Here is a 26913-nt window from a genome sequence, read left to right on the forward strand (position 1 = left end):
AGGCACACACTGTGCAAATGTGAACATGGGGACAAAATACTTACACACATAAGACAGAAACAAAAAAAATTTAAGATATCCTTAGAATGTTGGCTTGATTTTCCATATTCTTATAAAACAGAGTCTCATGTACTGCAGGGTGGCCTTGAACTTGATACATAGCTAAGTCTGGCCTTGGACTCTTGATCCTTCTGACTCTCCTTCCCAAGTGTGGGAATTACATAGCATTTCAGTTACTTAAACAGATGATATAAAAAACAGTGTGGGGGCGGTGCAGGCAAGATGACTTAGAGGGGAAAAGCACTTGCTGTGCAAACCTGACAACCTGCCTTCTGTCCATAGATCCCATTGTGGATGGGGAGAATGGTGGCAGGTGCACATCTGTATTCATATCACACACACACACACACACACACACACACACACACAGACAACACACACAGAGACACACACACACACACACACAGACAACACACACACACACACACATGGACAACACACACACATACAGACAACACACACATACACACACACACACAGACAACACACACACAGACACACATACATACACACACATGGACAACACACACATACACACACACACACACAGAGACATACACAGAGATACACACACATACACACATACACATACACACAGAGACACACATACACACACACACACACATGGACAACACACAGACACACACACACACACACACACACATGGACAACACACACGGACAACACACAGACACACATGCACATACACAGACAACACACAGACACACACACACACACACACACACAGACAACACACACAGACACACACACACACACACACACGGACAACACACACAGACAAGACACACACACACACACACACACACAGACACACACACACACACACACACACACACGGACAACACACACACACAGACACACACACACACATGCACACACAATAAATGAAAAAAACTTAAGTCAGTAGGAATTGGCTTTGGTCGTTTCCTGTGATTAGTACTTGGCCAGGCCTGTTGCACATACGGAGGCAAGAGCTGGAGCTCTAGCTCAGTCGAAGAGTGGTGAGTGCCTTGTACACGCGAAGGCTTAGATTTGAACTCTAACACTGAATCAAACCAGTGGATCGAGTTTATAATCTAAACAGTCAGGAGGTAGATGTAATAGGATCAGGTCAGTAGTTTGAGGTCATCCTTAGCCATGTAGTAGATTTGAGGCCAGCCTGGACTACATGAGATCCTGCTCAAAATGAATGAATAAGTAAATAAATAAATATTATAGAGTACCCATCATATTGTGCAGTGAATTTCAGTACAATTTCTTGACTGGAAATTACTTTTAGTCTTTTGTTTGCCTTAGTAGCTTGCCTTCATGGGTTGATCCAAATACATGAATTCCTGTATTTCTGTGTTTACAAGTAGGAGTAGAGAGCCCAGTTGGAAAGTTTATGGAAGTAGCATGAGGGCATCTGCACATACACATCTTAAAGCTATCATAATGTGTTTTAATGCGAACTCAAACAGAACTCTCCCCACCCCACCCCCATTTTCCTTGCTGTTCTGTACCAATTTATCTTTCAAAAATATTTGAAACAATTCTGCCTCTTTCTCCTGAGCTGCTGGCCTAAAATAGCTTTCTACTGAAGTAAGTCCTTCATCTGAACGCAATGGCCCTGCGTGATACAAAGGTTCTGTTGGGAATCTCAGAGTCCAAGATTTTATTTTGTAAGAGAGTTCATTTATTTGATTAAATCTTCAGAGCCTCCAAAATTCTTGCCCATCTCATCAACACCCCAGCCCGAGAGAAGGCAACCACCACAGAGGCGCCACTCCATTGAGAAGGAAACTCCTACGAATGTGAGGCAGTTTCTGCCCCCATCCAGGCAGAGCTCACGTTCTCTTGTAAGTATGAACAGGGATGTGCCTAGGAAGGCAGCAAGCCTGTTTGCAAAGAACAGGGCAGAGAGCCCCACAAGTTAGCTGCACTGTAACATCTCTCTGCTCAATATCTAAGGGGTGGGCTCTGGCTACACTGGCCCAGCCTTTGGTTTATTTTATGCACTCATTTTCAAAAACTTTATCGGTGAGTTATTACTAAAGAAATGTTTTCTTTCTCTTAGAGGATATTAATCCACTTAAAATTGTCAAAGACATCTTAGCATAATCTGACTAGAGCAGATTATTTTATCTGAGCAAAACAGAAGAGTCGACCACACATAGCCACTGTAACTTGTGTTCTAGTGTGTTTATAATGCAGGGAGAGCTGTTATGTGAGCTGCTTAACAGCTTCTACCTGCTCGTTGCAGTAGGGGAGTTTATTGACTTAGCAGCCAGAAGTGTGCAGAATTTCCTTTTGGTTTCCTCATGAGCTTCCAAGGTGTCCACCAACATTCTGCCCACAGTCTGACAGCTCTTGTTTTCTTCAATTTCTGAGGAAGGAGAATCACATGAGCGTGCTTATAGCTCCGTCTTTACCTGCGATGAGTCATAAGTTGTTCAAGGAGGAGACACGGTGGTCAGTGTAGACAGGAAGTATGAGCAGAGCTTAGAGTGCTGGCATTTGCTGTCACCTCTGCTCCAAAATGGTACTGTTAAAGAATTCATGGGGTTATGGCCGTATTTTTATGAATTTTTTCTAACTCCTACGTAGTGATTGAGCCACTGATCTTGCCTGACTTAGTATTATACATGTAGAGGGTCACCACAAGGTCCAGGCCAACCTGGGCTACAGAATAGGAATTTGTTTAAAAAATAGAAATTGCTCTTTGAAATACAGCCTTGTTAATGGCCTATTAGATATAAAATAACTCAGCACAAGAAGCTCGGACTTTAACTCTGTTAGTGAATATGGATAAATTATTACCCAAATACACAGCTGGATATGGTGGTGCACACCTGAAATTCTGTCCCTTGGGACGCTGAGACAGTGAAGGTCAGAAGGTCAGGGTCACCCTTGGCTACAGCCTCCAAGGTTCCATGAGACCCTGTCTCTCGGGGGATGGGGGGTCAGCATAAAGGAGCTGTAGGTTTCTACAAGGTAGTTCGATCTCATACTAAGCGATGCCAAGACCTGCAGCCACATGCAGTGCAGACAAAAACTGTTTGTGATGAAGGTGAACTGTGGTGTGAGCCTGGTCAGATTGTGAGCTCTCTGTGGAGAAGGGGAGAAAACAAAGAAACCTACTGGGAGTCACCGAGAAGGGTCTTGGGAACAGGCAGTGGGGAAGGAGCCCTGGGCCACACAGATAGTGCAGGTTAAAGGGCAGGGAAGGAGGTCATGCTGGGGACAGCTCCCTCAAGTGCACAGGGGCCCCAGATGAGAGAAAGAAAGCCTCCTCCACATAATGGCTTTTCTCACTAATAACTCCTCATTAGTAGCTTGGTGAGTTTATAAAAATCACTGACAGTGAAGTTCTTACAGGATGTCCTGGGAAACTCTCGCTGTACTCTGCAGTGCAGTTAGGAATAGTTTCCCTTTTGTCCCTCCAACTGAAAATGTTAGGATGCTATTGCAGTTAATACATTTTATTATGTTTAAATGCTCTTTTATTATTTGGTGAAATTACTGATACTGATTGCCCATTCAAGTGAAAAGCAGTTGCCTTTAAGGACCTGCCCAGGCACAGCAGCTGGGCCTGTGGGCACAGGACCCAGGCACTCTGCCCTGCCCTGCATCTCAGCCAGCCTCTTTTGGGAGAATCAGTGCTCACAGACCACCAAGTTAGAACAGCCATCAGTGTCTCTGCTGTGTGACCCCGGGGCATGGCTTACTGCTGATCCTGACGGTGAGAATGAGTGGGATGTCTCGTGGACCATTGCCATCCTCGTGGTTTCTGTTGTGCTTTGTTTTGTTTTTCTTTCACGGTCTGTAATTGCTGTTTGCAGGTCACTTGTTCAGCGTTTTCTCCTTTTCTTTTCCCTGCTGTTTTCTTTCTCCCTCCATTGTTCAGGTTCCTAGGATAACCAGTGTATGGCCAAGGACGCCTTTCCGACCACTTTTCTCTGCCATACAAACAGCTTCTCTGCTGAGCTCTCATCCTTTTGAAGCAGCCATGTTTGGGGTAGCAGGGGCTATGTATTATCTGTTTGAGAGAGCTTTTACCAGCAGGTGGAAACCCTCAAAGGTTGGCCTCTTTCTGCTGGTTCTGGGAATTCCTTTACTCTCTGTCTGACAGTGACACCTCAGCTACTACACTCTGCAAGAATTAACAGCTCAGATGGGCACTCTGCTTTTGATTGCTGATTCCAATCTTGTATAGGACGCATAGATCATGCTGTGATCTCATTGGAGAAGAAAATAGCTGAAAGGACAACAAACTCAAAATGCAGCATCAGCTAGAGAGCCTGTGGGTGTTGGTCTCTGGGAATGGCTCCCTGTCAGCAGGGCATTGCTTCCTCCTGACTCATGCTCTCCCACCAGTGGAGTTTTGGGAAGGGTTTATTCACTCGCCCAGCTGGCAAACCAGCCCCTTGCTAGCCAAACAGCCATGATGGCCAGCCTGCCACACCTATAGAGGTGTGTCCCTGGCATTTCCTCTACACTTCATCATCAGCTCTGTGGCCCAATACCCTGCCCCCCTCGGAGTGCTGCTTCTCCAGAGAGAAGTGAGTTGTCTTTTTACTGATAGTTATTCAAAACATTTTTTATTATTTCTCATTACTTTTGGGGGATTTTTCTCCTCACAGAATAATAAATGTCACTATCATTTGAATGTTTACAAAAAAACAAAAAACACATTAAAATCCCCCACTCATTCCCCAGTGTAGAGAGCAGCCAGGACCTGGCTCTTCAAGGATCTATGTTATAGAACAAACTCTGGACAGATGACTCAGCCACTGTGGTCTTCTTTACTCATTGTTACTCATCTGAATATAAAACACATGAGGCACAGAGAGCCTGATCCTATCTTTGTCATTTGTCATGAAATCTCTATATCCTGTCTTCTGTCCAACACTCCCCACCTAACTTTAGATTAGCTCCATAGACAAAATGGGTGGGTCTCTTTTTTTTTTTTTTTTTTCTTTTTCTTTTTTCTTTTTTTCGGAGCTGGGGACCGAACCCAGGGCCTTGCGCTTGCTAGGCAAGTGCTCTACCACTGAGCTAAATCCCCAACCCCCATGGGTGGGTCTCTTAATTCCTCTTACAGCCACAGGTTGACATTTTTATTATGAACACCCTCAAACAGAAATATCTACATGCAGTCCATAGACTGTTTTAAGGAAAAAACAAATTCACTTTGAGTTTTAAAATTGGATTTGAAGGAGTGGTTAAGTCTATGTCAAATTTTCTATTTAAATTGACTTCCCTTTCGATGGTTCTTAACAACTGATGGTTTTACAGCTGGTGTATGGAGCTTCTTTCTAACGGAAGCCATCATATGAAAGATGTCTGTTTGAAGCCTGCACGGCGGCGCAGCAGGTTAAGGCGTCTGTCACCTGCCGAGCCTGCCAGCCTGAACTCAATCCCCACGACCCACATGGTGGGAGAAGAGAACCACAGTGATCAGTCCACACCTCACTGTAATATATATGTCCCACGCCTAGCATGTGATAGATAGATAGATAGATAGATAGATAGATAGATAGATAGATAGATAGGAGATAGATAGATAGATGATAGATAGATAGGAGATAGATAGATGATAGATAGATAGATAGATAGATAGATAGATAGATAGATAGATAGGAGGTAGATCTAGCTCATTTCTCTGTGGCCCAGTCACTAATAATCAATTTCACTTTCTGCTCTCTGGTTTCTGTGCTGCCTCATTCTGACTCCTTTTGTCTAAGAGTTAACCAGAATATTCAGTAAAGCTCAACTTGTAAATAAGCTATGACATAACTGCCCCACTGCCAACGCCTTTGCTGCTTTCCCCACACTTTGAGTTACTTTGGGACATAGAGCTCCAAGGGTGATGGTGTCAGGCTGGCTGGCATAACCCAACCCACTGAACCCACAGCAGGAGACATACAGGGTCATGGTGGACAAGGTACTCTCTTAAACGTTCTTGTCAATTGGAAAAATAATTGAAACTATACTAGTTAATTTATCTTTTTATTTCGTGTTGCATTAAAGTCTTGTTGTCCTTGGGCAAGCTCCAGATTTAACATTAGCATTTGACCTGATGGAAATCATTTTATTAAAGGATGGTATGAGTGAAATTTTTAAAAAGAGTAAGGAAATACAATGATTTCATGATTTCAATGATACATGATTTCTTACAATGCTGTACAAATTTAAAATGGTTCAGAGCTGAAAGTTGAGGGTGCACTTGACAAAGGACAAAAGTCTTGTGACTTAGACTGCAGAGAAGGAAGGAGCAAGCTGTCAGCTTGTTCCGTGGCAGTCTGTCCCCAAGTTAAAACACTCAGCAGCCAGGGACCTACAGGGCACAGGGGTCTGAGTGCCTTGTTAGATTAGACTAGGTTGGTTGGGTGGGTGGGTGGTTGGTTGGCTGGTTAGATCAGTACAGTATTTTGGTGCAGCTTAGCAGTTTGGTCATAGTTAGCTGTCAGCCACCTTTTATTAAATACTGGTGGGAAAACTTCTACAAAAGCTAAAGCTGAAAACTCCTGTGAGCGTGTTCAGCCAACACTGCTTATTTACTAGCCCGCTTAGATGGTCTAACTTAGAGGTGCCTAAGTTGTCCTTTGACATAGCTCTGTTCAGTGGGTTAAACAAACACATATATAAATTGAGCATACTGCTTAACTGTCATCTCTGAAAGCTGTTCCCACTAAATGGGAAACTGTGAGATGGGCAGCTCTTTTTTGAATGCCCATTGTTGGCATCGTAAAGTAAATGACACAGTCTTCTTCAGCTGGCCCCCAGCTACGGAGAAGCCCCCCCTAACAACTCAACAGCGTGGTGATTCTCTCCAAAGCAAGCATAGCCTTCCCTAAGTTAGCTCAATCGGATTCTGTATTGAACTGAAACAAGTTAGCCAGACTACTGTTTTGTTTGTTTTTTTTTTAGTAAATGCTAATGTTTGTCAAGTTTGCAACCTAGATTTATGTTTGTCTCTCTGATTGAAAGACAGAACTGAATGCTAACACTCCATAAACTGACTGCCCTCGTGGTCATGTGCTTTCTCATTTGGCTTGTTTGGTTCCAGAATGCCTGGGAGCAGTGCTATGGTGTGTGGGAGTGAATTGTAATGTGTGTGCTGAGAACATTGAGTTTCAGTGTCAATACACCACAATGGCCCCTTGAAGCCTGGCAGGGCCTGAGTGCACAGGGCTGTTCTGTCTTTCTCTTAGATCCACCAATCAGCAGCGCCGGATGGAGAACGGATGGTTCGAGGCTCTTATTCAGTGGATCAGTTACATCAACATTTTTCACAGCTGTTTGTAAGGAAGCCATTAACATAAGAAGCCAACATAAATATTTATCACGAAAGGCTCTGTCTCCATCTGTGCTGACTGTGCATTCAGCAGCGTTGAAAAGACCTGGGGCTTCTGGAGTGAGCTGTCCTGCCTCCCGCTTCCTGTTACAATTCCACTCAAGCCTTCAGGGGTTTTTGAAAGTGTGCTGATGTAACTGATCACTCAGTAATGCTTGTCCATATAAAGTACTAACCACCTTCGCTTGGCTATTCTGGGTACCACAAACAAAATCCTGCAGTTTTGAAAACAGGACCAAACTTGTGAATTTGCTGCATTTCTAATCCGAGTATAGCTCACAGCACATTTGCATAATCTTCTGTGACACAAAACTGGTTTAGCATAACAATGCTTTCTCAAGTTCTCAGCTCTGCTGGAGGCAAAATACCTGCCTTAATGTGAGGAACTGGTTTATTAGAAAGTGCTACACTGTTTCACTCTGTCAAGGTCCTGTTCTCTACCGTGGGCTTAGGAGTGATGTGGTCCCCAGAGGGAGCCAGCTCTGTCCCAGTGATCATGGGAATCCTGTTCTCTGGAGCTACTAACCAGGTGTCTGATTTGAAGGGAGTGCGGCAGCCCTAGAGCAGAGCGGGTGCGCCTTGCTCACGAGGAACTTTGAATTGCAGGAGGAATTCTGCTACCCAGTGGAATGCCTCGCTCTCACTGTGGAGGAAGTGATGCACATTCGTCAGGTCCTGGTGAAAGCGGAGCTGGAAAAGTACCAACAGTATAAGGATGTCTACACTGCCCTGAAAAAAGGAAAGGTAGAACTCTCTAACGTTGATTGACCTGTATGAGAATGGCCAGTCCCAGGCATGGTCTTCTGTAAGAGGCCTGTGTGCTTAGACAGGTGGTATAGGATTTTAGGGGTCTTAGAGGTGAGGTATTTATATTCTAGGCTGATCCCTGTTCTTCCTCACTTACAAGATGGGATTTTTGTTTTTCCTTGGCAAAATTAGTGGAAGGTTTAAAAACCACCCTAAAAGATAATAGTATGGCTTCCTAAGGCCATGTACACTAGAGTTGTAATTTTAAAGGATCAGGAGGGGCTGGAGAGATGGCTCAGTGGTTACGAGCACTGACTGCTCTTCCAGAGGTCCTGAGTTCAAATCCCAGCATCCACATGGTGGCTCACAGCCATCTGTAATGAGATCTGATGCCCTCTTCTGGTGTGTCTGAAGACAGCTACAGTGTACTCACATACATAAAATAAATCTTTTAAAAAGTAATAAAATAAGGGGTTGGGGATTTAGCTCAGTGGTAGAGCGCTTGCCTAGGAAGCGCCGGAGAGGCCCTGGGTTCTGGTCCCCAGCTCGGAAAAAAAAAAAAAAAAATAAAAAATAAAGTATCAGGAAAGAAAGCATGCCTGAGAAACAGAAGTTAGTTACTTTTCCTCAGAATTGATCCTGTGACCACGGGATGCTTGAGCACTGTGACCTTTCGTGACTTTTGAAGAACATAGAACTGGGTTATAAGTGCCAGAGCCAAGCATAAAGCCCAGGTTTGTGTTCCTCACCCTCATCTTTCTGCAAATGTACCTGGACCATCCCTAGATGACCAGGAAGTGGCTCCATCCCAGGAGCCTGCAAGCAGTGGCCCCACCTCTCTTCTCCTTTAACTTTGTATTTTTTAGCTCTGCTTCTGTTGCCGAACCCGGAGGTTTTCCTTCTTCACCTGGTCCTACACCTGTCAGTTCTGTAAGAGGTAAGGGTTCTGTCACTGGGGGTCCAGCGGCACTGAGAAATGCACTTGCCTTTTTGGTTCCGTCTTTTCCTGCTTGGGAGAGGAGTTAGAGGTGGCCTGGTCTGTGGCTTTGCTCTGCCTCCTTACTGGCTTGGCATAGTGGATCCTAACACTTGATAAACCTGGGTGGGAATGTTACTCTGCATGTTACTTCTTTCTTTTTTATTGTTGTTGAAAGGAGGTTTCATGTAGCCACCAGCCTCAAACTCATTCCATAGCCTTGGGGGAGCTTCAGCTCCTGATCCTCCTGCCTCTACCTCCCAAATGCTGGAGTACAGGTGCATACCACCATGCCTGGTCTGTTTCTTTTATATAAGCAAACTGAGACTGTCATCCTCGAACAGGACAAAAACAAAAACCAGCCATGGTTATCATATGATCCCTGGACACACTACTAAAATTCCGCATGGAAGTTGATCCTCTTTATTTATTTGTTTGTTGTTACTATTGTTGTTTTAAGGTTAATTTTTAGGTGGTGGTGGTGGTGGCACAGGTCTTTAATCCCAATACTCAAAGGCAAGAAGTGCTCTGTGAGTGCTCAGGACAGCCAGGTCTACATAGTAAGACTGTCTCAAAACGAAAAAGATTTCTTTATATTATTCTTATTTATATGCATATATGTGTACTCTGAGTGAAACCCCACAGTGCAGGTGCCATGGAGGCCAGAGGCATGGATTCCTTGGATCTAGAGTTACGATCTATCATGAGCCTCTTAATATGGGTGCAGGGAACTGAACTCAGGTCCTTCCTTTGGAAGAGTAGTAGGCACTTTTAACTACTGAGCCATTTCTCCAGACCCACTCTCCAGCGCCCCTTTTTGGTTGTTTGTTTTTTAAGATAGATCATATTATAGTATAAGTTGGTCTGGAACTCATTATGAAGCTGTAGTTGGCCTCAGACTCTCAATGGTCTCCCTCTAGTGTCCCAAGTACTAGAATTACAGACATGAGCCACCATGCTTGACTGACCTGAGTTTTTTGTTGGTTTGATTTGGCTTAGTTTGGTTTTTGGTTTTTGAAGACAGGGTTTCTTTGTGTAGCCTTGGGTGTCCTGGAACTCACTCTGTAGACCAGGCTGCCTCTGCCTCTGGAGTGCTAGGATTAAAGGTGTGCACCACCACCACCACCCTGCTAGCTGATCCTGTTTTTATGAAACAGTGTAGTAGCTAAATTTTATAGATTGTCTCTTTGGCAGTCTACACTTGTATCATTACATTCCAACACACCGATAATGTCTGACAGAACAGCACAGCTCTGTAGCCCTGGCTTCACTTACATTCACTGTGTCCACCAAGTAACACTTCTCGTTTTATCCACAGGCCCGTGTGCTCACAGTGTTGCAAAAAGGTAAGCTGAACTCGGTGAAATCACCAGTGCATCTGGTTAGGGCCTCTGCAAGTGCTGGAGCTCATTCTCTCCTCATTTGGGATAACAGATGCGGCTGCCTTCCAAGCCATACTCCACTTTACCTATCTTCTCTTTGGGACCTTCTGCCTTGCAAAGAGGGGAAAGTTGTTCGAGGTCAGAAAAACCTTCTACTGGTCACCATCGGCCGCTTCGAAGTATTACCAGGTGAGTGGGGACCTGGATCTCCTAGAGCGTCCTCTGAAGAAAGAACGCTTGGGGTTAGGATGGTCATGACCAGGGCTAGGGCTTGACTCGGGGCATGTTGCCAGTTCATTGGTTTTCAATAGTTTTAGTCTAGCACAATTCTTCAGAGTTCCCCAAGGTACTTTTTAGGTGATAATGGCTATTTCCTTAAAGTTATTTTAGCATAGCTTTGTTTTAATTATATTTTGTAATAACTTTTATACATTTTCAAAGACATCTTTAAAACTGACTTTTAGGCTAAATGAGCCATGCATGTGATCCCAACAGTTGGGAGAGGGAGACAGAAAGAATGGAAAGGAAGTCACTGGGATTGAAGAGAGGCTCAGTGCTTAAGCATTTGCTACTCTTGTCGCCCTGCTAATGAAGCCTACCATTGTCTGAGCAGCCTTCCGGAGGTGGCACAAGATGACAGACTCTCTTTAGCAGCAGGGCTTCTCCTTCTCTAACTTTGTCTGGGGAGTTTAAAATCCTCCACACACCTCTACCTGTGGAACATTACTTAGCCTTAATTAGATTACATGTTCAACTTCCTATCTCCGGATTAGAACCCATTCAGCTAGCACCTGGGATTCCTGAAATGCATCCCTGTGTCAATGAGGCACCTTGGTATCTTCCGCCTTCAACCTATGACTTTCTGGATACCCATAACTCCTCCACCCCCAGAACTATATAAGCTTTAAATCGCCCCAAGTAACTTGATCTGCTTCTATGCAGCTGGTCCCAGTGTGTCAGCACTGCCATACATACTCACAGGGCTTCCAAACCTCCTTCAGTAGACTCTTCAGTAGACCTACATTCTCCAAAGATCCTGGGGCTTACAGAGGACCTAAGTTCAGTGCCCAGCACTGACATGAGACCTCACAACTATAATTCCAGGTCTAGGGACTTTGGTGCTATTCCAGCCTATACAGGCACTATACACATGCATGTAGGCAAAATCCTCATACACATAAGAAAATAAATCTTAAAAAATAAATTACAGACATCCACCATGCCTAAGAAGAGTGCAGGATAGAGAGGCATAGTCCCCATGTGAGCCAGGAGATCGCAGCCCAGAGGGCTGTCCAACTGGGTCCAGAGCAGCCAAGTTAGAACACAGAATTTAGTAAGTAATTCAGGGTTATTAGTGGGAGGTAGTGGAGGTTAGGTAGTGGCCCATCTGTTGTGCTGTTTAAGGCATATTAAAATGTAAAGGCTGAAAAAAAATAGTTCATCTTCAGATAATAAGAGCAGGCTGGGTTTCCTGAGAGCCTATTCACAAAACAAAACAACAGCAAAAAAGAAAAAGTCCTTTTCCCCAGTCCAACCCTCCTTGTCTAGCTAAGATAAAACCCATTGACACCTATGTTTATAATGACTGCTATAGTTTTGAGTTGCTCTGCTTATTGTAAAGGCAGAGATAAAGCTTTATGCCAATAACAGAGTCTCAAACTGTTGCATTCTGTACAGGGTAAGGCAGTATCGTTCTTAACAGAAAGGTCCACTCAGGCCACATGCTGGCTGGGCCAAGATATCCCTGGCTCTGGACTGTGGGGTAAGAACACCTCATGCATTGAACTATAACCTGGATCCTGAAGCCTTGGGTCTTGACTTGCCCTCCAGGTCTTTGGGTGCCCATGCTGAGCACTGGTAGGGCAAAGACAAGCCAGGACAGCCATCCATGGCCAGGGCATTTTTTCTATTCAGTGATGACCTTGAGCCTTCTGTGTCTTCCTTTTTGCTTTCCCCTTTGGGAATTAGTTAATTGATATAGTAATGAGTTAGATGATCCTCAGGTTGATTACCTCAGACTTGAAAACATGATTATAATTCAGCTCTCTGGATTTACCTAGCCAGTCACTCTTAATAGAATTGTTGGGGAGACAGTGAATGTGATTGTTTCGGGAGGGCGGCAATGGGGGGAGGATGGGGAGGGGGGGAGGGGGGGGAGGGGAAAACCCATATAGAAGGGTAGGGGGAGGGAAACCGGGAAAGGGAAAAACATTCGAAATGTAAATAAGAAATACTCAAGTTAATAAAAAAAATAAAATTAAAAAAATTAAAAAAGAATTTTTGTTGGGGAGAAGTGAACACATTTGTTAAGATAAGAACAATGGTGAAAAGGTGTTTTTCAGAATAAGACACATAAGCTCTTTAGCTTCCTATAGTCTGACTTACTGTCTACCACCTACTAAAGTTGATTGATAATGACACAGGGAACTGGACCTTGGAAAAGGACCTTAAGTCCTTCTGAGTCATCAATAGAGTTTTTACAACACATATTTGTATTCCATTCAGGTATTTAAACTCAGTCCATGATGTGTGGCGATCAAGAAAATACCTGGACACCCTATTTTCCAAAAATTCTACAAGATGAGAATCCTACAAAATGAGATCTCATTTTCTTTGTTTCTTGTTTGTTGTGGTCCTGGAGTTGAACCCAGGGGCTTCTCTCCCTAGACAAATTTACCATTGAGCACCCAAGCAGCACCCAACCACAGTATTGGTTTTTGCTGTTGGCTCTGTTTTGGTTTTGAGTGTTTATGTGTGTTTGCATGTGTATGGGCACACAAGTGTGTGTGTAAAGGTCAGAAGTTGATGAGTACTGTCTTCCTCAATCATTCTCTGTCTCATATATTGAGACTGGGTCTGAACTTGGGCCCTCCCTCTAGCTGTCCTCTTGCTGCAGGGTCCCCAGACTTTGCCTCCTGAGTACTAGGACTAAAGGCAAACTACCATGCCCACTTGAGTATCAGCACTCCTGGTCCTCACATTGTACAGCAGGAGCTGTAACCTGCTGACCCATCACTCAGCTCTGCTCTTGACTTTTGTATTACTTTATGCATAAAGGTATTCTGCTTGCAAGGAAGTCTGTCGCCTCTTGAGTGCCTGGTACCTATGGAGCCCAGAAGGTTTCACACCCCATGGTCTAGAGCTGCGGGTGCCTGTGACCTACCATGGGTTCTGGGAATCAGATCCAGGTTTTCTGGAAGAAGAACCAGTGCTCTTAATCCCTGAGTCATCTCTCCAACTCCACCCTATCCTAGAGTATTATTATTTTTCTTTTTTTTTTAAAGATTTATTCATTTATTATATATAAGTACACTGTAGCTGTCTTCAGATACACCAGAAGAGGGCATCAGATCTCTTTACAGATGGTTGTGAGCCACCATGTGGTTGCTGGGAATTGAACTCAGGACCTCTGGAAGAGCAGTCGGGACTCTTAACCACTGAGCCATCTCTCCAGCCCCTGTTATTTTTCTTCTCCTTCCCTTTCTTCCTCTTCTTTCTTCTCCTCCTCCTCCTTCCTTCTTTTGTTTTATGTTTTTGGAAACAATGTTTTTCTGTGTTGCCTTGGCCTCTAACTGACCTGGAACTCACTCTGTAGACCAGGCTGGCCTCAAACTCAGAGATCCACTTGCCTCTGTCTCCCAAGTGCTAGGATTAAAGGCATGGACCACCATGCTCAGCTAGTATTACTTCTTAATAAAACGTGTACCTGATTTCTAAAAAGGTTGTTGAACCCTATCTGCAATAATAAATTCCTTCATGGCTATGACATAATCACACACCCTTTTCTGTGTTGTTTTGTCAACCCTTTAAAGGTTTTTTCTTTTATCAATTTTTAATATTTCAATTAAACTATTAAAAATACTAAATATTACACTTAGCTGGCATGGGAAGATACCATGATCACAAAGGTGATTTTCCCAGGGCAAGGCTTGTCCATTGCATTCCGGATGTACTGACCCCTGCAATTTCCCCAAATGAGAGGAAGCTCGACTACTTAATTTGTGGTAGTGAGGGACTGTGTTGCACTCTCCCAAAAAAAAAAAAAAAAAAAAAAAACTTAAATATTTTTTGTCGGCTCTCCCCACCCCAGATTCTCTTCAAAATCAAAGTCTGTGGACAAATCAGATGAAGAACTCCAGTTTCCCAAAGAGTTCATGGAAGATTGGAGCACAATGGAGGTGTGTGTAGACTGCAAAAAGTTCATTTCAGAGATCATCAGCTCAAGCCGGCGCAGCCTGGTGTTGGCCAACAAAAGAGCCAGGTTGAAAAGGAAGACACAGTCTTTCTACATGTCCTCAGCGGGCCCCTCGGAGTACTGCCCTTCAGAACGGACTATCAACGAGATCTGAGCCCTGTGCCTTCCCGTTCTTTGTGTCCAGAGGCGGGCAGTGCAGCAGGGCTGCAGGACTGACTCTTCCCAGGGGTTTACTTCCCAGGCTCCGTCGGCAGCAGGTCAGGCTTGGGCTGTACCATGAGACACAGACTCAAGGCTGTATTCCTATCAGCTGATGGTACGCGGCAGGTCAGCCACTTGTTCATTTGCACTCAGAAAGCCTAAAACTTGATTTTGTGTATGTGAGTAGGGAAGCCAGAAACTTCCTTAGTTCGGTTCCTCAATGTTCTTCGGATAATTTCCTGACTAAGGCAAAAAGCTTCTTGTGTGTGAAGTCAGTCTGCCGGAGTGTTGACGTTAGCACAGTTGTAAGCAGTAAGTCACACTGGCATTCCACATCACAGTGTTCCTATCTCATGCACAGACAGAGTGGCCCAAAGCCCTGCCACACACCGGCTCCCTGCGGGGGGGCAGGTTGGTTCAGTCTCACAGCACAAGTCTAGAAGGCCTTGATGATAATTCTCTTTTGGGGCTCTGCTGCATCCAGTGCAGAACAATCACGTAAGCTGTACACCGCATGGGTGGCCACTTCTCTGAGCTCAGGGTCTGCCCAGGCACAAGCCTCAGTGTTTCCTGAGCTGCTAACAGGCCTGTTGTGAATGTATTACGGTTTTGGATAGTTTTATAACACATGTCTAAGAATTAAGACTTTGTGGACGTTTGAGGAAAAAGGAAGACTACAGTTTTGTCAAGCAGCTGAGCAGGTGTGGTAACTGATAGGCTATAACAGCAGGGGTGCCAGCAGAAAGGAGCTGTGTCTCCTACCTTTTCACCTACATTTTCCATAACTTTATAGTGTGGCCATCGTGACTAAATTAACCACAGTTTGGTACCTGAGTCTCAAACTGAAATTTATTTTTATAAATGAATTTTAAAAGAAAAACCTTGGCTGTTTTAAAATTTCAAGAAGATTAATCTGCTCCATGCATAATCTTTTGATGCTTTTTGCACTAGTTGTCTTGTAAATGTCACTGAGTTTCTGATGAAGGGTGACTGACAGGTAGTATTGTGTGCCTGAAATTCCTCAGCTCCTGTGACACATACCATGGCTGCCCCTCACTTCCACAAGCTTAGTTAGAAATAACCAGTCAATCAAATCACCACTAATGTTTGGAAAATGACGTAAAGCACATGCACAGTCTAACTCCTGAAAGCTATAAAAACCCACCATCGTAATCACCACTGATGACAGTTCTGTTTAATAAAAGGCATGACAGCTGCATTTCATACCAACATCCAGACAGTAACATTTCCCATTAAATTGACAGCAACACCTCAGAAATGCTCCAACAGTCATTTCTAATGCACTGGAATTTATAGTTTAGTAAATGGCTTTAAATTCCTTATACTGACGAAATAAACCTTACCAGTTGACTGATTTAATGCATGTTAGTAGTTCATCTGTATGCATGTAGAAGTGGGCCGCCAGAAAACCCTCACATTCCAGCTATTTTTAAGACCAAGAGCTGTAAAAATTGCAGTGTGTGAATTCCGTTTCTACAGTTTTCCTGAAGACCACCAGAACTTTAGACTGCAGTTAGGTGGGACCACTGCTGCTATGGCCCCAGGTCTGTATTCTAGAATGATCTCCTGGAAGGAAGCAAGGAAGAAGGAGTATACCTGTGTGGGTTTATAAGCATGCATATGGGGTAACATGCTTCTGCAAAATGGTGACTAGTTAGTGTCTGACTTCCCACGTGAGATACGGAGCCCAGCTCCACAAGTGAAAATTGTATTCACATTCACAACTCAGTGGCCCAGTCACTGTCACACATTTGACCTTTGACCCCATTCCTTCAGGCGCACAGCACTGTGCACAGTGTTTTGGACATTACGGCCCCTTGTACCAGAATATCAGGATATAAATTCTTCAGCACATTAATGGATTTGCCAACTGTGTTAAGAGTTCAAGTATATGCCGTGCCCAGTAAACAACCTGCAGGGAATAGTGGAAAAAATGGCAGGTGGCAAGGTAGAAATTACAGAAATAAAATTAACATTGTTTGGGAGACACCAAAAAAAGAAAATGTGCATTTAACTGTGTCTTTTCTGTAAGACTGACTCTTCCCCTCAGCACTCATACTAAGCTAGGGTTCCATAGGCTAGGGCTTTGGCCAGAGAGCGGGTGCTGCCAGTGTGGCTTGCTTAAAGTCCTAGCTGACAACAGTTAGAGTTTCCTGCTCCTCCAGTAACCTTGTGCAGGGCCCCTTGTCCTGCTTCCCTGCTGTGTTGCTCTCTCCGTTCAACAGTTGTTTATGGCTGACCCCAGAGTCCGATGCCTCTCCTGGATACAGCTGTACGTCGTTCCTGAGCCTCCAGGTGTGAGCACCAACCAGTGGTCCCATGTCCCTGAGGTCGAGTATGTCAAACTGCTGTACATATTGTAACATACTCATGAATATTTGAAAGGCATTTTGTCATTGGCAATGGAAATTAATTCCCCCAAGATAAGTAAAAATTAAATAATTGATTTGCACATTGACTTAATGACCTTAATTACTTGATTTCAAGTCTCAGACCTTTAAAATTAAACCCAAAAGTTATTATACAGTAATTCTTAAAATGATGTGTTTTAAAGAGTGGTTAGTACCATGAACTCCCGCCATGAAATCTGTAAGGTTTTATTTTTCTAACTGGACTGGACTTTAGGTGAGTGCAGGAGGCATGGAAGCTTTTTTTTTTTTTTTTTTTTTTTTTGGTTCTTTTTTTGAGCTGGGGACCAACCCAGGGCCTTGCGCTTCCTAGGTAAGCGCTCTACAGCTGAGCTAAATCCCAGCCCCGCATGGAAGCTTTAACCTTTGTTGCTATTTGTTCAAATAAAACAGAAAATTTTACACATTTGAAGGACCAGTGTGTGAGCAGAGGATGGCTGATATTCCAGGGGAGGTGACAATGCTCAGTGTGCTCCACAGAATGAGTATTTCAGCCAGGCGTGACGCCAGCATTTAGGTCCAGCATTCCAGCAGCAGAGGCAGAAAATCTGTGTGACTTCAGGGCCAGCTCGGTCTACACAGTAAGACCTCTTTTTTTTTTTTTTTTTTTTTTTTTTTTTTTTTTTTAAGGTATTTTATTTTAGAACTTATGAAGAGGGAAAATAAACTGGCTTTCATCATACCTTCTGTGTTGAATTCCTATTGTAAAATGGTGATGTTTCCAGGGATTAACGAGCTTTTAGATATCACTCAGGCTGTAAAGAAAAGGTAGGTTCTTGAAGCAGCAGTTTAAACATATTTGAAAGCCAAGTGGTGGTGGCTCTCACCTTTACTCTCAGCACTCTGGGAGCAGTGGCAGGTGGACCTCCAAGTTTGAGGCCAGTCTGGTCAGCAGAATGAGTTCCAGGACAGCTAGGGAGAGACTTTGTCCTCAAACAAACAACTTTATAAATACAGTTCCCAAGGACCAAACAAATTAAAACAGCTCCACCATCAGGGACTGCTGTTGTGAAGCTATGTGACTAAAGAAAAGAGAGATTGCCAGGGACAGTGGAGCATCTGTGATTCCAGTGTTTGGGACACGGAAACAGAAGGATCGTGAGTGGAAGTTAGCCTGGGCAGTGTGGCATGGTGCAGCAGCCGTGGTCCTCCGTCTTCCCTCCACTGTGTGCATCCACTTGGCTTGTCACCCATCGGCCATCTTAACAGGACAGGGGGAAAGTGCAGACATGGGTCTCGGGTATCATTATCAAGAATGCTGCCCACATCTTTGGGAAAGGGTCTATCATTGCTTACCAACCAGACTAGGCTGATTTTCCACGTGTTTGTATACTTCTGTTGTTTCTATTGATAACCACCTTTAATCTTACCACGATGGTCAGATAGGATGCAGAATGTTATGTCAGTTTTCTTATATTTGTTGTCTTAGTGTGTGGTCAGTTTTAGAGAAAACTCGGTAGCTTCTGGAAAGGAAGTATATTTCATGGTTGGGTGGAATGTTCTATGGACGTCTGTAAGGTCCATCTGATTTATGGTGTGAATGTCATAATTTCTAGGTTTAGTTTTTGTTTCTATGACAAGTCTAATGGTGAGTAGATGTTGGAAGTTACACACTATCTCTGTGAAGGTCAGTATGCAATTTGAGCTGTAGTGTTTCTTTCATGAACTTGGGGGAACTTGGTTTGAATCTATTTTGTCTGTATTAAGATGGCTTCTTGGTTCCACTGCTTGGAATAGCTTTTTCCAACCTGCCCTTAATGGTGAGGTGAAGTGTGTTTGTTTCTTGGATATGGCAGAATCTCTCTCTCTTTGTCTGTCTCTGTCTGTGGGGGTGGACATGTACGTGCGTTTCGAGACAAGATTTCTCTTGTCCTGGAATTCACTCTGTAGATTAGATTGACCTCTAACTCACATACATCTGCCTACCTCTGCTTTCCAACTGCTGGGACTAAAGGCATGCACCACCACACCTAACCGGATCCTGCTTTCTAATTCAGTCCGTTAGTATGTGTCTTTTTTATGTGAAATTGAGACTATAATAGTTATGGGTAGTTTTTATTGGTTCCTGTTATTTTGTTGTGTGTAGTTTTTTATCCCTTCTGATTTACTGTTTGGCAATTATATGTTCCTTTTGTCTTCTTGGGTGTAGTTAACTTCTTCAGAGTGAAGTTTTCCTTCTAGTGCATTCTTAAAGCTGGATCCATAGATAGAAATCACTTAAATTTGGTCTTATCATTGAATTTTTTTTCTTTCTCCATCAATTGTGCTTGATAGTTTTGCTGGGTATAGTAGTCTGGGCTGGCATCTGTAGTATCTCAGACTTTGTAGAACATGCATCTAGGGCCTTCTGATTTTCAGACTCACCATTGAAAACTCAAGTGTTATTCTAATGGGCCTGTCTTTTATGTTACTTGCCCTTTTCCCCTTCACTTTTTTAATATTATTTCTTGCTCTGTACATTAAGTGTTTTGATTATATTGTGTATCATGGAGTATTTCTTTTCTAGTCCTATTTGGTGTTCTTGTACCTTATATTAAGGTACCTCTTACAAACTGGGGACATTTTCCCCCTTTGGTTTTTTTGAGACAGGATCTTCCTACATATTCCTGGCTGTTCTGAAACTCACCATGTAGACCATGCTGTCCTGGAACTCACAAAGATTGGCTTGCGTCTGCCTCTGAAGTACTGGGATTACAAGTGTGTGCCACCACACCTGACCAAATTGGGGAAATTCTTTGATTTTTGTTAAAATATTTTCTGAGCTTTTGACCTTAGTTTTTTTTTTTCTCCTTTCTCTATCTCTATTACTCATAGGTTTAATCTTCTCATAATGTCCCAGATTTTCTAATTGTTTTATGATTGGATTTTTTTTTCTTTGACTGAGTGTCTTAGTTAGAATTTTATTACTGTGAAGAAACACCATGACCATAGCAACTCTTATAAAGTAAAACATTTAATTGGGGCTGGCTTACAATTCAGAGTTTTAGTCCACTATCTTCGAGGCAGGAAGCATAATAGCTTCCAGGTAGACATGGTGCTAGAGGAGCTAAGAGTTCTGCATCTTGATTTACAGGCAGCCAAACTGACTGAGACACACTATCCAGACTTGGTCTTCTAAGACATCAAGCCTACCTTTGATCATAGTGGGTCAAAACAAAGCCACACCTACTCTAACAAGGCCCGCTTCTATAATACCCTCCGCATGAACTAACCATCCAAATGCATGCATCTATGGGGCCATATCTATTGAAATCACCACACTGAATTATCCTCTGTGTGTGTGTGTGTGTGTGTGTGTGTGTGTGTGTGTGTGTGTGTGTGTGTGTGTGTGTGTGTGTGTGTTTGTGTGTGTGGTTTGTGTGTGTGGTTTGTTTGTTTGGTTTTTGAGACAAGGTTTCTCTGTGTCCCTAGATGTCCAGGAACTTGCTTTGTAAACCAGGCTGGTCTTGAACTCAGAGGTCTACCTGCCTCTGCCTCCTAGGTGCTGGGATTAAATGTATATGCCACCACCATCTGGCCATTTATCTTCCTATCTTCAAAACTTGAGATTTCTCTTCCTTGTCTATATATTCTAAGCTTGTTTTATATTCTAAGCTTCTCATTTCCAGTTTTACTTTAGTTCAGGTTTTCTTTGACTCAATTGTTGTCCCCATGTTCTTTCACTTAGATGCTAGTCATACCCTCTCTAAGGTCCCTGGACATGTTCATAATAGCGATTTCAAAGGTCTTGTGCTTCAGCTGAGTCTTGTCTCAGCCTGCTTCAGTGTTTCCCACTGCTGGAAGAGACATTTGCTTGACTATTCGTATATTCGAGGTGTTTGTTGGTCTTGTCTTTGTTCTGATCTTTTTTTTTTTTTCCGGAGCTGGGGACCGAACCCAGGGCCTTGCGCTTGCTAGGCAAGCGCTCTACCACTGAGCTAAATCCCCAACCCCTGTTCTGATCTTTGATTGCTGTTGCCCACCCTGGATCCTAAGCATGTCTGGTGGTTCTGAGATCCTTGGTACAGAGTACTTTCTCATCTGCAGATGCCACAAAAAATGGAGATGGACCAAGAGGAAAGGCTGAGGGGGCACTGGGTGCCAGGGGGAACTGGGGTCCACACCATGTCTGCAGGGCATGGATGGAGGTGGGATAGGATGAGGTGCTCCTGCAGAAAGGTGCAGTAGAATGAAAAGTAAGCCTAGAGAGAAGAGTGAGAGGCTGTTGGTTGAGATGGACCTCATGTAGCCCAGGCTGCCTTGAATTCCTGACTTTCTTTCTTCTCCCGCCCAAGTGTTAGGATCACAGGTGGGCATCACGAGGCACAGCTCTGTGTGCAAAGTAGTTCACCTGACGATGGGTCTGGGAAGCATCCTCACAGAGTCTGCTCACATGTGCAGTGAACTGCCAGCTGTAGCACAGAACAATGGCACGTGGAGGCAAGGCCGCTCAGAGGGAGAGCAAGGGCCATCTGCCAGCCACATCACCACCTGTGCCAGGCCTCAGCTTAGATTTCAGAGATCTGTCTTCATCAGAAAAGAGTACAATAAATAAACAAGTGGAGTTAAATCTCCCTAAAAGAGGCTTTCTAGTCAGGATAGTATTATTTGAGGGAAAACTTAGAGTGACTGGATCGTTGTGAAAGGGAGGACCTACTGTACTTCCATGTAGAGTGACATTAGAGACGCCAATGGACCTATCTTCATCTGAAGGCTGCACTGGGCTGCAACTCTGCTTCCAACGTGGCTGCTTGCACAGCTAAGTGCCCTAGGGGCCTGCTGGGCTCCTCAGTGACCTTACCATATGGCAGACTGAGTCACGGCACCACAGGCACTGCCTGCCTTACATGGCTGAGTGCAGCAGCCCATATACATGCAGACAGACAGCTCAGGAGAGGTCATGAGGCACAGCCTCCTGGGACCATCATGGAAGTGACAGATTGGTGCAGAATGAGACAGTGAGAATATGAAGCAGATGGATCTAAGGTCTTCCTAGGGAGGCTTTCTTGTCCAAATGGCTGCGCAGGAACCTCAGGAGAAAGTGTCTTAGTAGGAGTTTTATGTTGATGGAAATATAACTGTATATCAAGAGAGGAAAGCTGTCTGGTGGGAGAAAAATTGGTTTTATTTACAATGATCGAACACAGTGGGGCCCTTAGAAAACTGGACACTGTGGGCGTCCATGTCTCTGCCAGATAGCCTGGAGTTGAGAGATTATTTTCCATAACCCTCTGAAAATAGCAAAACCATCCCAGCAGTAAGCTTGTCTGCCTGTGTGCTCTTACCAGCAAGTAGCACAGAATGTGAAAGAGCAGGATGGAGACCTACATGGTTTCTGGGAAGTGTTGATTACTACTGGATGGTGTCACAGTTGACCCCTCTTACTGACTTCAAAGTTAACACAAAGAAAAAGTACCCTCGCCCACCGTGCAAGCTCTGTTACTACAGCTTCCTCAGCACCAGCAGCCCCATAGCCTGGGAGCCCCTCACTCTGCTCTGACGCTCACAGCCCTTTGGAGTATGTCTCCATGTCCTTGTTTCTTGCATGTTCAGCAGGCACAGGCTGACTGAGTTTTCTCAGATCACTGTAAAGACCAGATGATGCCTGGCTACCTCAAATTCCCAGCACAATCCAGTTTCAAATCCTAGGGATACCAAAGTTCTAACAAATGTTTCGAGCCTAGAATTGTGGCTCAGCGAGAGCACACCAAAGAAAAAGTGTTTGGTAGGCTCAGCCCTAAGGAAACCCATAAGTTGGAGAGAAAATGGCAGAGAAAAGAGTTAGCAAACTTCCATATCAACACTCAGGCCACCTGAATATGAGTTGAGTTGAAAGACCTCTTCAGAAGCTAAAACCCACTGGCACAGAGAGGTAATCAGACACTATGTGTGCACGTGCATGCATATGTGTAAAGATTTGTATTTTATGTGTATAAATGTTTGTCTGAATGTATATCTGGTACTATATGTTTGCCTGATGGCTAAGAACCAGAAGGAGGGTATCAGATCCCTGGAACTGGAGTTACAGGTAGTTATGAGCCACCATGTAGGTGCTAGACACTGGGATCCTCCTGCTCTTTAAGAGCTGGGCCACATTTCCAGTCCTATAGATAGAATTTTGATCCCTAAACCAAATAGGTAGAGAAACTTTGAAAATTAATGCCAGTGATTCTCTACAAAGAAGCCTGCTAAGCCTCTTTCCTGGGTTCCAGAAGCCCAGCTTCTGAGAGGGAACACTATCTTCCCTTGAATGCTGGTCTAGCACTGTGTGGCTCTCCTCAAGAGTGGCAGCCACTTCAGATGCTTAACTCACTCCTTACCTGCCAATCCTATCTGATGATAGAACCTAGAAGCTTTCTTGTCATTATCCCTTAAACAACACACTGTAATAGTATTTATGTAATGTATAGAATTAGGTATTCTTTTTCAAAGATTATATTTATTCATTTTATATATGACACGTACACTGTCACTGTCTTCAGACACACCAGAAGAGTACATCGGATCTTGTTACAGATGGTTGTGAGCCACCACGTGGTTGCTGGGATTTGAACTCATGACCTCTGGGAGAGCAGTCAGTGCTCTTAACCACTGAGCCATCTCTCCATTCCAGAATTAGGTATTTTATCATTGAAAAAGTCTTAAAATTAAAAACATTGTCATTTCATGAAAAAAAAAAAGCTGAAACAAATTGTCTTTAGAAGAATTTATAAGGACAAATTATAGCACATGGACTCAGGCAGCCATGAGGCACCAAAGGAGGAGAGCAAGCCAAGATGAGTTTCACTGGAAGGGGTAGCCATCAAGGGTCCTGAAGGAAAAGCTGTCGATCCCCTCCATTATAAAGTGTGTCAGAGTTGCACATGAGTCTCAGGGAAACAGTCTTCAATTCCAAAGTAACTAAAGGATTGCCCTCTCTTACAAGTTTCTGGCAAGGGAGTGCCCTCCAAGGGTTTCTGAATGCCTTCTCTTATGGGTTTCTAGAAAGGGAATGCCTTCTCTTAGTTTCTAGATCAAGGAGCTCCATCCAACATTAGCCAGCTTTCATGCCCAAGAAGAATCACTAGGCAGGGAAGCACTAGATAAAAGCAGCTTCATGGTTGCCTTGGGCTTGAGCGTGGGATTGTTGTAACACCAAGTTCCATAAAGACTTCTCTCGTGGGTGATGGGAAAGATGACAGCAGTCGAGCTCTTCCAGAGGACCAACGTTCATTCCTAGCACCCACTCAAGCAGCTCACAACTGCCTCTGGTTCCAGCTCCAGGAAAACCTACCCCCCACCAATCCGCCTGCTTCCTCAGGCGTCTGCACTCTTGTGACATATCCATAAATAAAAATAAATCTTTAAAACAGTAACAGCAGTTTGGTGACTAAAAAGACAGTTCAGACAGTAAAGTGCTTAGCACACAAGCATGAGGGCCTAAACTCAGATCCCCGGCACACATGGAAAACAGTCCGGCATAGTGGCAAGCAGTGAGCCCACTGGCTTCCTGGCACACCTTCCCTAGTGTGACAGCAGACAGGGACAGCACCCCGGCAGTAAGCCCAACTCAAGCCTCCATCCCCTGCATAGTCTCATGCACTCTCACAGGCTGCAGCCCACATTTCTCTGAGTCTGCACAAAGGCCTGACTCCACAGGCTCTCAACCCTGCCAAGACTGCCCAACTATGGCACTTCTTAGAGACAAGTGGAGCTTCCTCACACACTATATTCTAGGTTTTGCCCGTTAGGCTCCTAGTTTGTGTTTTTACTGTGGGTTTTGTTACTTTGGGGGTTTATGGGACCCTTCAGAGGAGCATATTGGAATATGAGGCTGTCCTTTGAGATGTTTCTTCCAGGTACTTGAGCACTGACTAGCTGTGGAGTGGGATGTGTGAGGCTGATGTGATGCTGTATTTTTTTGAGCTGACTTGTGTCTGTTTTCTTAACTTAAAATTAAGGTCTAGCTCTCGGTCCCATACTGAACTCGAGTTGGAAGAGGCATGCCCGGTCTCAAAATGGAGGTAAAACCACCCGCCCCCCAGCCTGACTCCAGCCACAGTAGGCTGGAGTAGAGGTGGGGTTAGGGTTGGGGGCGGATGCAAAGGAGCCAGAGCAGTGAGGAAGCCGTTTATTGGTGGTTGAGCTTTGAAAGCATAGGTGATAGCTTAAGAGAACATTTTGAGAAATGGGGCACACTTACAGACTGTGTGGTAATGAGAGATCCTCAAACACAACGTCCCAGAGGCTTTGGTTTGGTGACCTACTCTTGTGTGGAAGAGGTGGATGCTGCAATGTGTGCTCGGCCACACAAGGTTGGTGGACGTGTGGTGGAACCAAAGAGCTGTTTCTAGAGAGGATTCTGTAAAGCCTGTTGCCCATTTAATGGTGAAGAAAATTTTTGTTGGTGGTGTTAGAGAGGATAGGGAAGAATATAATCTGAGAGACTACTTTGAAAAGTATGGCAAGATTGAAACCATAGAAGTTATGGAAGACAGGCAGAGTGGGAAGAGAGAGGATTTGCTTTTGTAACTTTTGAAGATCAGGACACAGTTGATAAAATTGTTGTTCAGAAACACCACACTATTAATGGGCATAATCGTGAAGTGAGAAAGGCCCTTTCTAAACAAGAGATGCAGTCTGCTCCATCACAGAGAGGTCATGGAGGTGGACCTGGCAACGTTATGGGTCATGGAGGAAACTTTGGTGGAGGAGGAGGCTATGGTGGTGGAGGGGGTGGCAGCAGAGGCAGTTATGGAGGTGGTAAAGGTGGATATCATGGATTTGGAGGTGATGCTGGCAACTATGGTGCTGGTCCTAGTTACAGTAGTAGAGGAGGTTATGGAGGTGGTGGACCAGGATGTGGAAACCAAGGTGGTGGATATGGTGATGGTGGAGGACATTATGGTTACAATGGAGGAGGAAAGTTTGGTGGAGGTAACTATGGTGGTGGTGGGAACTATAATGACTTTTGAAATTATAGTGGACAGAGACAATCTAATTATGGTCCCATGAAGGGGGTAGTTTTGATGGCAGAAGCTCAAGCAGTCCCTGTGGTGGTGGCTATGGATCTGGAGGTGGAAGTGGTGGATATGGTAGCAGAAGGTTTTAAAGTAAAACAGAGACAAATGGAAAAAATTAAGGTCTAACCTCTTATAACACTAGATCATAAACCATTAACTCTTATGATGATGAATCCCAAAAGGAAGGAGGGTTGTGGAATCCACTTCCAACCAAAACAGAAGTTATAAAGCCAAATGGCTTTACACAGAACAAACATTGAACACAACTATACTCCTTAATTTGGTTGAACTTCAAACAAGTGTTACCTACTTTTCTCACTGCTGTGACAGGAGGCAGCTTAAGGAAAGATGGGTTTGACATAGTTCAGAAGAGTCTAGTCCATTGTGGCTGCAGAAGTGGTGTGGTCTGAGGCGCCAAGCAAACAATGAGAACCCTGCACTCTGGTGGCTTTTGCCTTTCCCCAGTTGCCTGTGGGGGGAATGGTGCTGCCCACGGTCAGAGGAGGTGTCCTTTCAGCCAAACCTCTCCAGGAATGCCCTCACAAACACACCTAAGAGTGCTCCTTAGTGCCCTAGATGCTC

General features: G+C 44.2%; 1 protein-coding gene, 1 non-coding gene and 1 pseudogene across 2 annotated transcripts in view; all 3 read left to right on the top strand.

Moving 5' to 3' along the window:
- Spire1 (spire type actin nucleation factor 1) overlaps positions 1-17400 on the top strand; it is a 126813-nt gene extending 109413 nt beyond the window's left edge. The window contains 7 exon segments of the mRNA XM_032885769.1: positions 1777-1919; positions 3968-4141; positions 8027-8164; positions 9034-9104; positions 10462-10489; positions 10578-10714; positions 14616-17400. Coding sequence (XP_032741660.1) covers positions 1777-1919; positions 3968-4141; positions 8027-8164; positions 9034-9104; positions 10462-10489; positions 10578-10714; positions 14616-14874 — 950 coding nt within the window. The 3' untranslated portion in view covers positions 14875-17400.
- On the top strand, positions 14396-14560 carry LOC116885080. The gene has a single exon (XR_004385953.1). It is a non-coding gene; the product is annotated as a U1 spliceosomal RNA (small nuclear RNA).
- A 7604-nt stretch (positions 17401-25004) lies between the features above and the next one.
- LOC116884692 lies at positions 25005-26666 on the top strand (annotated as a pseudogene).
- Positions 26667-26913: the final 247 nt, after the last annotated feature.

This window comes from Rattus rattus, chromosome 15 (assembly GCF_011064425.1).
Source record: "Rattus rattus isolate New Zealand chromosome 15, Rrattus_CSIRO_v1, whole genome shotgun sequence".
NCBI classification, from domain to species: Eukaryota; Metazoa; Chordata; class Mammalia; order Rodentia; family Muridae; genus Rattus; species Rattus rattus.